The sequence below is a fragment of the Stylophora pistillata genome, chromosome 2 (assembly GCF_964205215.1).
Source record: "Stylophora pistillata chromosome 2, jaStyPist1.2, whole genome shotgun sequence".
Classification (NCBI taxonomy): Eukaryota; Metazoa; Cnidaria; class Anthozoa; order Scleractinia; family Pocilloporidae; genus Stylophora; species Stylophora pistillata.
The window spans coordinates 7,806,278-7,819,562 of NC_142520.1; the positions used below are offsets into that span (position 1 = coordinate 7,806,278).

Sequence of the window (13,285 nt, forward strand, 5' to 3'; positions counted from 1 at the left end):
TGAAATGCATAACATAATTTGTGGTTGCTGTGTCATAAGTGATGTTCGGTGCATCACCTTTCAGAAATAATATGTGGGGTCCCAGAACACAATGGCCTAGTCACCTGCCTTCTGAAGTTGCTGTGACAAGTTGTCAGCCAACAAGCATACATTGTAAGATCTCCTTCGCACAAAGACGAAATAAGTTTATCGTTTAAAACTTATTCAGCCCTTTTACATGCGGAATTAACAATCTTGCACGAAAAGATAAGGGTGTTCATCCGAGCTCATTATATAAACATGCTCTATAGAAAACAATGATTGTGATTAACAAAAGAAAAGTTTGGACATAGTATTTTCACAATTAATGGCGTCAAAACTGTCAACTTGTGACGAGTTTACCTTTTATTTCCCTTTAAATTAAGTTCCTGCCTCCTCGACCTCTCATCGACTTGAGTTGTTGAATGTGTTTCTAGAAAGGGACATCAAAGCATTTATTAGCGTTTCCTCGTCGCTAATTCATTGATATAATTTTGGGGTAAAACCGGCTAAGTTGCAATTAAAGATTTGCCTTGCTAATTCATAATGTTCATTTCCATTCTCAACTGGCGCAAAATATACCTGTTAAGTATGCCCCTACTATGCCATTTAAATTACATAAGGTCAAGGGAACGCGCAAAATTTGACACAATAATGCAATGAAGAACAAGGCAAAAATCTGGTCGGATAGTGGAGCAGCAAAGTGGTTGCACAGAAAGATCCCTAGTTTGATACTTTTCGTTCATTAAGAAACAGGTATTTCAAGAACGTCATACTTTTTTTTCTGTTGACCGTAGAGAACGCTTTAAAATGACTAAGTGATTCTCAAGTTTCAACAACAATTAAGGATATTTCAATAAAATAAAGCTAAAAGGCACTAGCATTTGCTTTGCTCCAAACATATGACGTCGTTGCACAAAAGGAATCAGCACCCATCCCCGTTACCTCGAGGTGCAGTTGCGAACTGGGTCTAAACCGGATAATGTTTGGCATCTTTCATAGAAATTTCTTCAGATAAGGAATATCTATGAGAATCATTTCAAAAGAAGTTTTGAGCTTTAAGGAAAGCAAAAAAAAAAGGAAAGAGATAGATACAGATGGAAGCTGTTCTGCTCGTTGTTCTTTAAATAATACTTTTTGCAGCACACAACAGTTATCAACATTTTAGGTCAAAAGCGTTTTCTGTGTTTGCTCTCAGTGCTTGACTCCATGAACAAGAGAGATTGCCTCTTGATTTAGTTCTTGTTTTTTTTTAACCAGATACTTTGAATAAACATTAAAGCCAAGACTCTCACCGCTTTCGTCGTGAAATCTTAAAACGTCAACCAGTAAATTGAACCACATTATGTTTCGCACATAGACCGATCCCGCATAGCCAAAGATAAAACTAAAGATTTCATGGTTTAATTGTTTCTATTTATTTTCCATGTCGAACTAAGCATTAACTATTTTGGCTATAGGTTTGGATGAACATTTTTATAAATATTGAAACGCGCTTTCTTCTTGCGGTAAAAAATCGTGGTCCGTGACTTTCAGTCGAGTTAAAACCTCCATATTTCAGTTTGCTATCTGTCTGTGTCTAAAACTAGTCTGCAAATGAAGAAAGATAAAAAATGAGAAAAGTCCCTATACTTGCGACACTTCTCCCCTCCCTCCCTTCCCTTAAGCTTATCCCAGTTCCATTACGTAGAGTAGCCGGAAGACTCCATTTCCCCTGGCAGAAATAGCTTTTAGCCTTATCGCCACGTTTATGAAGGGAAAATTGTGGTGACCTATGCCAGTAACAAGCGACCCCATATTGTTATGTCCGCTATACATTACCTCCTCCAAGAAAAGTTTGGGATACGTTGAAATTCTGTTGGATGTGTGTTGTTACCGATACAAGAACAAACATAAACACACCGAAATCTACCAGTGGCAACCTTTGCAGATCGTAAGCTTGATGAATTGAGCGAAGAGCGAGCCTAAATCCGGTAAAATTTTCACAGCCCTGTCAATGCACTGTAAACTGAGTAAGTACAGTCTTTACAACATTTGTTGGTTATCTTATAGAAATGTAAAGGAAATAGCGGATGGTCTGATATAGATATGTTGGCATTGGAACATCCTGTAGCCCCCAGTCTTAACAAACTTGAAAAACAAAAAGAGATATAATTGGTGGCTTTTATACAAGACTCTCTCTCAAAAGAGAATAGATCAGACTTTGTTAATGTCTGTTCTTGAATTTTATTACACTTGAAAATAATAAAGATAACTGAAACAAACAGATAAATAAAAGCAAAGGAAGAGATGTGTTCAAGGTGGATTTGCTATTTAATTTGCATTTTTTCTTAAGAAGGAAATTGATTTGGAAAAAGTTAACAACAATGACAACTATGCAGCTCTAAAACTGAAATGGTTGTTTTAATTCATGACTGCTGTGTCTTAACTGGAGGATACCTACCCTCCGAGTTAGGAACCGAATTGGGAACCGAGTTAGGAACCGAGTTAGGAACCGAGTTAGGAACCTAGTTGGGAACCGAGTTGGGAACCGAGTTGGGAACCGAGTTGGGAACCGAGTTGGGAACCGAGTTGGGAACCGAATTACAGGAACCGAGTTGGGAACCGAAGTTTACGGACGATGGATTTTTACCATTTCTACGCCGTCTTTTGGTCTAGTCTATGTCCTAAACCTCGCGCCGCCATCATAGCCTTCATTTTTTTTTTTTAAATACGAGTTTTTCCCCATTAGTTGCCTTTGACTCGAGGAAACCGTTGAGGATAACTCTTAGAGAAACAAAGTTAGAGTTTGTTGCTGACGTCGTCAAAATGGCGCAAAAAATCAGGAGAATTCAGATTTGGCCACGATGAGAAGTGTATCGCAATTTTAAGTAGAGGACTCCAAGTTTCTTACTTCTCCTAGGGCTTGATGAGAAACGGCGGCATTTCAAATTTTACGCAAATCGGTTGAAAGCGAGCGGAGAAATCGTTGAAAAACGGATACAAAAACACGTATGCAAATGTTCTGAAACATGGAAAACCGCCTGTAAAGACATGTTTAGATGGAAATTTCTCATAGGTCTTTAACTCTTGGGCTACATGCCGTTATGAAAACAGAGTGCATTGACAGTTGTCAGCGCTGGCGAAATCGGAAAGTCATAAGTAAAAGATCACATGATTTATGACGTCGTGAGAATGACGCAAAATATCAGGAAACTTCAGATTTGGCCACCAAGAGGAGTCTGTCGCAATTTTAAGTAGACGACTCCAGGTTTCGTATTCCTCCAAGCGCTTGATATCCCGCATTTCAAATTTCACAGCAATCGGTTAAAAGCCAGCGGAGTAATCAGTGAAAAACCTCGAGCATAGATCGTGTTGCGATCGATGGATAAACGATCGTAAACAGATCTTTGTATGCCAATTTGTTAATGGCGTTTCTCTTTCAAGCCATTAGACTTGGGAAAGACAAAGCTGATCGACATCTCTCAGAGGTACTAGGCTGCGAAACTCCTACCTTAAAACGCACGTGACTTATGATGTGCTCAAAACGGAGAAAGAAAGCTTTTGTATACAGATTAGTTGTTCTTGGTGTGGTTTTACGCCGAATATGAGAAATCTAAGGGGGATTTCTAGTAAAGGGCTCGTGTTGTCTCTCTCAGATTACCCTGTTTTTTCAATAATCATAATCGATGATCAATTAATTAATTAATAATTAACTCGGTTCCTAACTCGGTTCCTAACTTTGTTCCTCACTCGCTTCCCAACTCGGTTCCTAACTCAGTTCCCAGCTCGGTTGTTAGTTTATCTCTCTTAACTGATGTTCAGCGCAACACATCAGATTAAGATGAAGTAATATGTAGGGTCTCAGGAAACACAGTAGCTAAGTTTTTTACGTTCTAAAGCTACTGTGACAAGATGTCACCAGAGAAATACACATATGAATTCTCTCGCGAAAAAAAGAATTAAGACTGTCGCTTAAAACTTAGTCAGACTTTTTCCTTGTGAAAAAGAAAAACCTTGCCCGAAAAGAGCTCACTTTATGATAACACTCTATATAAAACAATAGCTGTGGGAAACTGGAGGTAAGTTTGGACATTGAATTCACGCAATGAATACCATCAGCGACAGTCAACTTGTGACGGGTTTATTTTGAACCGCCTCCCGGTTAGCTCAATTGATAGAGCGCTGGACTGATGTACGGGAGGTCGAGGGTTCGAGCCCCGGTCGGACCAACACTCAAGGTATTAAAATAATTGAGAAGAATATGCTACCTTTCCATAACATCAAGAAATGGTTTAGATATTCTAGTCTTTTCGGATAGGGACGAATAAATGGAGGTCCCGTCTCCTGCCTTGTTAGGGGTAGCAGACGTTAATTTCCCACGCACGAGGTTACTCTGTGATGGATGTCCTCCCCTGGGGTGGGATGGGTGGGCTGTTGTCTTGCGTTTACATGAGCCTCTGGCTCGGGCAATATGGGCAACCATGCCCCACGTAAAGACATTAAACTTGATTACAGATTACAGATTTTTAACTTTTCGTTTCAATCAGCTCCTGCTCCATCGAACTTTCATTGTATTGATTTTCGGCCGCCATCTCTCTGTGGAAATTAGGGAATTCCATTTTAGTAAGAAAAAAAAAAGAGTATTGTATTCATCTTTCCATCGATCCCACAACAGAAATATGGCATCAGTCATTAATTTCAGTTGTTTTGTGTTTCAAACAATTGTCTTTGATAATTTCAAAACTAACAATTTAATTTTTTTCCCGTCATATGATTCGTCGATAAAGCTAGGGGTAAAACTGGCGCAGTTGCACTCAAAAATTTGATGGCGTCTTTATTTACAGTTTTTATTCCATTCAAAGAAGTTTATTTTGTTTGATTTTGTGTAGATGTTGCATCAACAATGACACAAAGAAATAATAGGAGTTCACCAGCGTTCAACAATCCAATGTTCTTGAATTCTGATAATTATTATTCAACTACACTCCAAAGAGAGCAAATAACGGCTAAGACAAGTACAAATATCAGGCGGTACTTGCACTGCAGAGAACGAGTTAGACAGGTTTTCTCGCATCGCGCAAACGACGAAATTGGATTAAAGTTACAAAAAAAAAATGGCAGAAAATTTAAATTATTTTTCTGACGACGACGAGTCGCAATGGCTGGCGAATATTGACTCCAGTTTATAAGATAAATCGAACGAAGAAAAGCAGTTAGGCAGTTAGACGACAATGAAATGTCATCATTTATTGGAGAAAATGGAAACAGCAACACGACAACGCGTTAACTGCGTTCCGCCTCGATGCTTCTGTCACGCAATCTCCGTAAATAAATACCTGCGAAGTTCGCCCACACTGGAATAACAATTTGGCGTTTTGGATAAGAAATAACTTATCAGACGTTTTGGTGAGTCGTATCGCTGAGTAATTTTACTCGTTCTTTTTATTTTGACTCGCTCTACGGGTTCGTCAAAATACAGCACAACTCCTAAAAATACTCAGCGATACTACACAATAAAACGTCTAATAGGATACATGTATTAAACATAACTCAGTGGACTGAATTGCAAATGATATTTCCGTTTGTCACAGTAACAAGGGAAAGTTAGCTAATTGATTATCAAAAAAGGGGAGAAATGGGGATTTCCCTGGGGAGCCCCGTATCTCACAAGGAATTAGATATTTTAACCAATTATTTTCACACATTGGCTAACTCGTGATAGCATTTAGCAATTGAGCCAAACTTTGGGCCGAATCAGCTTTTTGAATTTTATCATTCTCATCCTGTTCCGCGCGCTTTTTCCGTAAACATTGATTCCGACACTTCTTGTTACACTTAAATGAAAAGTGTTCAAGGCCGTTATCCGCGCAGAATTAATATACATTAAGCTAAGCAACTATCGTCAAAAAGTCTTTTGTCCACCTCTATATTTGCTTTATATTTTGATGTCAAATTTCATGTTTTAGTTAATAAACAATGCTTTGCAGCTTTCGCAAATAACTTTTACCCCGTTGGTCAATTTTTTATAAGAAAACAAGACAAGTTAGATAAGTCTTTGGTGACTCAGGTCAAGACTTGGAGAAGCGATCGACTGTTATGGCGTCCATTCTATACTTCTGCCATAAGAAGAGTCAGAAAAACGTTTAAAATCATCTGCATATACACTACTACAAATTACGAACTAACCCAAAGGTTATCGAGATCAAGAAAGGCAAATTATCCGTCTCTTGAGCTAGATGAATAGGAGGATAAGTGGAATTTAATTTGGTAAAATGTTCACAGCCCTGTCTATAAGTTGCACGCTGAGTAAGTACATATTTTAAGCTTATGCTTTGAAAAAGAATAGAGATAGAAAGTGAATAGAGCGATAAACATAGATCGACCTTTGAACATACAGCAATGTTCAACCATATCAAACAGGGAAAATTCATGCCCGGTAGATTATATTCGGCTCTCTGATAGCAAACAAGTTAAACTCAGCGAACGTCTTTTCATGACAAAAGATAGTTTAGATACGATGCAACATTATAAGCCATTAGGATATTGTTTCGATGCGGTTCTAGAGATGAAGAGGTCATTGTAGCCCACAATTATTGTTTTACGAAAGTCTGACCAGTGACTTCTAGCAGTGATCTAAAGGATCACAGGAACACAATAGCTAAGCCTAATCCGACAAGATGTCAAATGGAAGACACATAAACATATCTTATCTTATCTATCTTATCTTATCTATCTATCTAAACGAGTTCGGGTATCAAATCGGTAACAAACTTTTTTGCTTTTGTTTTCGGGAATTTAAAACACCGTTTTCTGCCAGTTCGCTCCACAACCAATGCTCTGGAGTAGTGAAAAGGTCTTCTTCCATACGTTTTTGCTAAAATTTGAATCCGATGTCCAATCCTTTAGTCAAAAAAAAAACATGAAAACGTTAAGTGGCAAAACGTTAGCATGTGTTCTCGTTGCTACCAATGCTTTGTAACTTTGAATTATGTATATCTACCCTTTCGAATATTATTCATGAAATATGAGTGATTTGTTTGTTTTTCTCTCCAACAGTTATCATTAATTTGATGACGCAGTTGCAAGAAACAGGTGAGGGAAAGTGATTCCAATTTTAATAGTTTATACCTGAATTTGAACTTCAAGATAAAACGAAATTAAATACCAACTGACTAATACAAATTAACAGTCACCAAATGCGGTTGAGGACGATTTATCGAATAGAGATTCTTAATTTTCTCTTCAAATTAACTGCGCGTCGGAGAGATAAATTAACTTTTGAGTGCACATTCCTGGTTGTAAATTTCGATAGCTTTCACTCGCATTTAACATTCCCGGTCATAGGCAAGTTTTTTTATGCCATGACGTCATGAAACATGGTATCGCGATCCAATTCTGTAACGCTCAGGCTAGCCCCACATTTTAGTCCCAAAATTTTTCCTCTGATACTCGATAGGCTAAAAAATAGATTCGCGTCATTAGCAGTTTGAATGGCGTCAGTTGAAATGTGCGGGGGAAACCACAATTTAAAGCCGAGCTGTGGTGACTTATTTGATACGGTTGAAGACCCTCATGCTACAACTATTATGTAAATTTTGAGGTTTGTACGAATCTCCTTTGGAAAAATGAAAAAAATATGACGACATATGGTTTATATTTATCAAAAGAGAAGGCGAGAGCCCTTTGGTTTAGTCAGAGTGCCCGGCCCTTGCTGTTAAGAGTTGTTGCCCTGGGCCGTCATGGTGATATGTCTTCGGTCAGCTAATAATAATCTCAGTTTTCATAAAGGTCCTTTTGTTTTTCGTTTCAGCTGAGGGATGATCCTACTTTCCTCTTGAATTTGTGACAAAGGACCGTCAAGTAGCCCAGTCTAACAAAACTTATCCAGAAATAAGCTTTTGTTTCAATTTAAAATGATATCACCAGGACTCTAAAGATATTCGTCCCAAATGTGTCCGCTCAGCAAGCAATCAAATGCTTTATCGAGTCCGGGAAAACTCAAATCAGTACAAATTATTTCAACCTCAAAAAGTCTCTCTTGTAGACATCCCATCGTGAATAATACTGCCCTTGTGTAAAAAAAGCTATAGGGTGCCCTTCATATCAAGCAAACAAACAGCTGGTGGCTAAAGCTGGTCGAAGTGTGTACCCTAAAATTATTGGAAACGTTACTACTTCTCATACGTGATATTTCCTCCAACATTCATGTGGACATTGTAGATGAGATTGAAGTAAAGATGTTATTTTATCATTCGCTATCGACGTTGAGTCTTTTTTTAGACATCTCACCAGAAACGGATACAATTTGAAACCAAAGCACTGCAAGTAAAATACGTGTACGTGCAACACATATCGGGTTGGGAGAATAGAGATGACATGTCCGTCGAAAATTATATTTGTAATATAGTAATACAAAGAAATGATAGTATAGTAATACAAATAAATTCTCCTGAGATTTTGAATTCTGTTCTGCCGTCCCTTTTCTAGTACAACATGGCCTCCGCGATAAAGCTAGCGAGAAAAAGTATCGTTCCAATCCTCACTCTGCCACTTCAGTTTGCTTTGGTTTTGTCTAGACCAATCATATCGTAGGAAATGAAAAAACTGTCTGTGACCCGGAATGTTTAATTTTGCTATTCTTTCAGTCTTTTCGTATGGGGATGGTGGGTCTGGCTCAGGCTTTTAGTAAACCTTAACCGATTCGAAAAAAAAAAAAAAAAACTCAAGTATGTAAAGTGATGAAATCAACTCACAGATGGACTAAGCAGATGTGAGAGGAAATTATTCATGGTAGAAGATCGGAGGTGGCAGATATGTGCTGAGGATGTATTACATGACTCACATGACGTTGATCAAACATCAAACATACGCTGCAAATATTGAACACTAATGATATTTGATAAAAATAAGAGTTTGATGATGAAAACTCCGATAATAAGAAGACTGTTTGGGATACATTTTTTACCTTGTTAATTTTTTTATTAATAAAGCAACCATCTTATGATTATTAAATATTATTTTCATTGCAATTTTCATTATTTTTTAGAATGCACAAGCATTTCTTTTAAAAACTCTTGGTACATATTTTCGGAGTCTGGAAAAAACTGGGAAGAGAACAGAGAGTTCTGTCGGAGCAAAGGAGGAGACTTGGTATCGATTGAAACTGAACAAGAATGGAAATTTATTAATAAGGAGATTCAAAACCGCAATACTACCGACGGTAAACATGAATGGCACATTGGTTTAATAAAAAGGGACGCAAATTGGACTTGGGTGAGTGGAATACCGTTGACTATATGCAAATGGAGTAAAGGGAATCCATCTGGTGACGGAGATGTCGGTGAAATATACAAGAATACTTTTTATGGCAAACAGGGCGTTTTTAATGATCGCCCTGGCAATCTACCCGAAGCTTTTATTTGTGAAATTTCCAAAGGTAAGACAGAATTAGTGTATCTCTCAGTTATAATGTGCGCTATGATTTTTTTCAGTTTAGCGGACCATATATCCCTACCTGGCCTACTAAGCTAGATTGATTGGAACCGAGATTCAAATAATATCTGATTAGTTTTCTCTGTCGTTGAGGTAATTATTCATAAGTACGCAGCAGAACCTGTTTTTTTTTTGTTTTTTTTTTCACTCGGATTTATGGCCTCAGTTTGTAACTTACAGTACAGCCCTTGAACTGAAAAGCGATAGTAAAAACATTATTGTTAACAGAAATTATCATGACTGCAGAGATTATGAAGCTTCCGGATCGAGTTTACACGTAAAGTTGCATGAATGAAGATACAATTGAGAAATTGTTAACCAACGTTGTAAGTAACATAGCAACATTAGGCAGAGGAAAGGAAACACATGGATACGTGACAGTTTGTGTAACGACATGCAGTGAAGGTTTACTCAGCTACTATATATGTGAAATTCCCAAGAGTAAGACAAGACAAACTTATTATTTTTAATAACTGTTATTTTCAATATTGTTATATATATACACCCGTTTTCGAAGAAATTTTTCATATGGATATATATATATATATATATATATATATATATATGAATCGCATAGCTCATGGTAAACACGCGCTCTGATTGGTCAATACGTCAACCGGAAGAGAGGGTATTTAACGTGGAATCACACTAATGCATAAAGCGATATCGCTGACGTGAGTCACCAGCAAAAGTTATTTTTGCGAACGTAAAAACGTAAATGCAGCTAGTGCTACGAAAATATGAACAAATATGAACAAATATGAACAAATTTATAGAAAATGAATGTCTTCCAGATTTTTAATTCAAATTCCAATTTTTAGAAAATTGGAGGAAACCACTCACGCTCAAAAGTACGAGAAAATGCATAGAAAAAAAATCAAAATGCCAGAGACGAAGAAAGCCAAACGCCAGTTCTCGCCGAGGAAAACCAAACAAACGTTACGAAAGAAAACCAAAACAGGTATCAATGACGAAAAAGGTCAAGCATCTTTTCCGGAAATCCAAACCATTGTAGCCTATACAGATGACGAACTGGCCTCTTTTAGAGACAACATGGTTTCAAAAAACACTAGACGGCAAATTCACTAGTTCGAGTGGTCTCAAAACAGTCATTCAAGCGCTCCGTGATGATTTCGACCCACAGGAGATATCAGAGCTCACTGGCCACTCCAATCCGGAATCCATATCCAGCTACAGCCATAATCCTCTGGAAAAACAGCGGCGAATGTCGAATAAGTTGGCCGGCTTCAACCCAAGCACAACAACTACCAACGGCTATTCAAGTCATGCTTTACGGGAGGTTGTTCTCAATAGCTCAGCCACGCCAAGCAACACAGCAGCTACTAGTGACCTTGACGGCAATGCCAGTCGTTCTAGTCACCTGATGGCAGGAGCAGTTGGCGGAATGTTTATTGGAGTAACTTTGAAGAGTTATCCAGTAAATATTTCCATAAACTTTCAGTCCAGTATTGACACCAACGAGCGACTCCCTGCAATGAAAGAAAAACAGTTAAAATTGTGACTTTTAACCTTTTTTAAAATATTTTTCGTCAGGTTACCGTTAAATCCCAGTCTTAATCATTATATTTTGAATACACATTGCTTTTTATAACTGTAAAGCACTGTAAACAGAGTAATGGACAATGGCGGTCTCGTCAAAATACACACAAGACCTTTCTGTCCATATCGTTGGTACAAATTATTTAAATCCTCATATCTTAGGCCACTGCCAGCAATTTTTTCGGCAATACTTTGTTTTATTGGGCTATCCGCATGACCTGGGTTGTAGAGCTTTCCTCGAAAAGACAGGAGTCTCTGATGACGGTTCTCAAGATATATCAGGTCATCGGCGGCGTCCTTGACAGAGATTACAGAACTTCTGTTCACCAGCATTTCATCAGACAAAGCCAACCTAGACGAAAGCAGGATTCTTCGAAGAGCGATCACGTCCTCTAGGGCGTCGTGGGCATCAAAGGTGGTTTGAAAGGAATATTCGTAAACAGAATTATGCCCAGGCTTTGGAAATTGACCTTCTGCGTTTTGGAGGGAATAGTGCTTGCTTTTGATGAGTGATTTTATCAGTGTCAGAGTGTCTGCGAACTGGATGAAACTGAGCTCCGCGATAAAGTCATCGCCACCATTTCCAAGAAGTATTGGAATATCAAATGTGGCGGCGTTGTGTCCAGCCAAGATTGGGCAAACGGGCTTTGTAGACCGTGTTGAAGCTGAATCTATGCTGGGCCTTAAAAAATTTAAGAACTGCTTGAGTACTTGCGATAACTCAAAGGCTTCTACTAGTCGATTATCTTTGAAAAGTCGGCGGATTCTATTGACAGTTTTAGCTGTAAGTTTGTTGACCTTTTACGCGTGAGAATCTATGACTCTGGTTGGTAGAATATAGCATGAGAATTGTTTGTCTGACCTATCCACGGCAGCGAGTTGACATACTTCTGCTGATTTTGCCGTTGAATTCGTCACGATGACAAATAAAACAAAGTTATAAAATTTACTGTCATCAAATTTTTCCCTTTAAACTGTAGGTCTCGAAGTGTATTTCGGAACTGCATTTCCGTACTGTTCTTGTTCTTGTTTCGCGATATTAGCGGTTATATCATAAGGATCAGTGATTAAAAGTTCAGAATTGTTCAACTCCATTGATGTCGCAGAAGAGTTTAGGTTCAGGCCAATGCCACTTTCATACATGGTACCTTCTTTGCCCTCGTTTTTCGAGGTTTCTGAAATCTGGTGTTTGTGTAATTGTGATGGACGTCGCTTGAATGCAACTGTAGATTTCCTTTGTTTGCCCTTCGATTTTTTCTTGTCCATTTTCGTATTATGGTCTACACAGAAAAAACCTGGCTCTATGTTGAGTGACGCTAGAGTTCGAGGAACGTACCTGTAACCTAAATTTACTTGAGAGACACTGCAGGACACTCGATTATCATTGCTTTCACTTCCCCAAATTTTGGGATTCTTCGAGCCCGCCACACTGTTCAGAGACTCATTATGTTGAGAATTTGCTGCAGGTGCAGGTTTGTTTATAACTGTCTGTGCTATATTCATCAGGGCTGATTGAAGGTTATCTCCTTGAAGGTCTTTGCCATAGGGAAGATCTCTGTGACAATAATGTGAAAGCTCATTCTTGTACCGACACCATGTATCTCTACAACCAGTATGTTCACCAAATGCATGAGGCACAATGCTTTGAATTGCAGATTTCATGTTTGTAGCTTCCCCCTTATTCTGTGCAATACAGTATGTAAAGGAATTGACAAGGTAATTCATGACTTTCTGTGACAACACTGAACTGTTAGGGAACTTACTTCGTTGGCTCAAGTTGTATAGGCGTGTTGTAAGGGATCTTTTTATGTGAACTGTATCACTCCATTTTTCCACATCATAGGGTACCTTTTGCTTTAGGTGAGATTCAGTCATTGAATCATTATTCCCGGTGTAAATTGACAATTTGACTTTTGATTTAGTTGCCTTATTGGAAAGTTCAACTGCAGCTAAAGGCTCCATTGACTGAAGAGCCTGAATGAATTTTTCTACAGTCGTGGTCATTTGGTTGTTTTCCTGCCTTTTTAGCTTCTTCACAGGAGTGGCACATTTTATTTTTTTGCCAATGACTGCGGCATGTCCGGTGTTAGAGTTGAAACCTCGCCCCTCGTTTCTGCCACCCCATGTCGTAAGAACAGGCAATAGGTACCAAATTCTTCTGGTCAGGCTTGTTACCATTTTCAATTGCCTTCTCTCGTTCAAGATTTAGGAATTGCAGGCTACTATCCTTTGC

General features: G+C 38.4%; 2 protein-coding genes and 1 pseudogene across 3 annotated transcripts in view; 1 reads left to right on the top strand and 2 right to left on the bottom strand.

Moving 5' to 3' along the window:
• Positions 1-11,057, top strand: part of LOC148736933 (macrophage mannose receptor 1-like) — a 68,172-nt pseudogene extending 57,115 nt beyond the window's left edge.
• Positions 1-13,285, bottom strand: part of LOC148736918 (uncharacterized) — a 700,731-nt gene that overhangs the window by 353,741 nt on the left and 333,705 nt on the right. The gene's annotated exons all lie outside the window — the stretch shown is intronic.
• Positions 11,074-13,056, bottom strand: LOC148736936 (uncharacterized). Its single transcript, XM_088749213.1, has 2 exons — positions 12,068-13,056; positions 11,074-11,734 (listed from the first exon to the last, which is right to left on the bottom strand). Exons 1-2 carry the CDS (start codon positions 13,054-13,056, stop codon positions 11,074-11,076), a joined length of 1,650 nt encoding a protein of 549 aa, XP_088605339.1.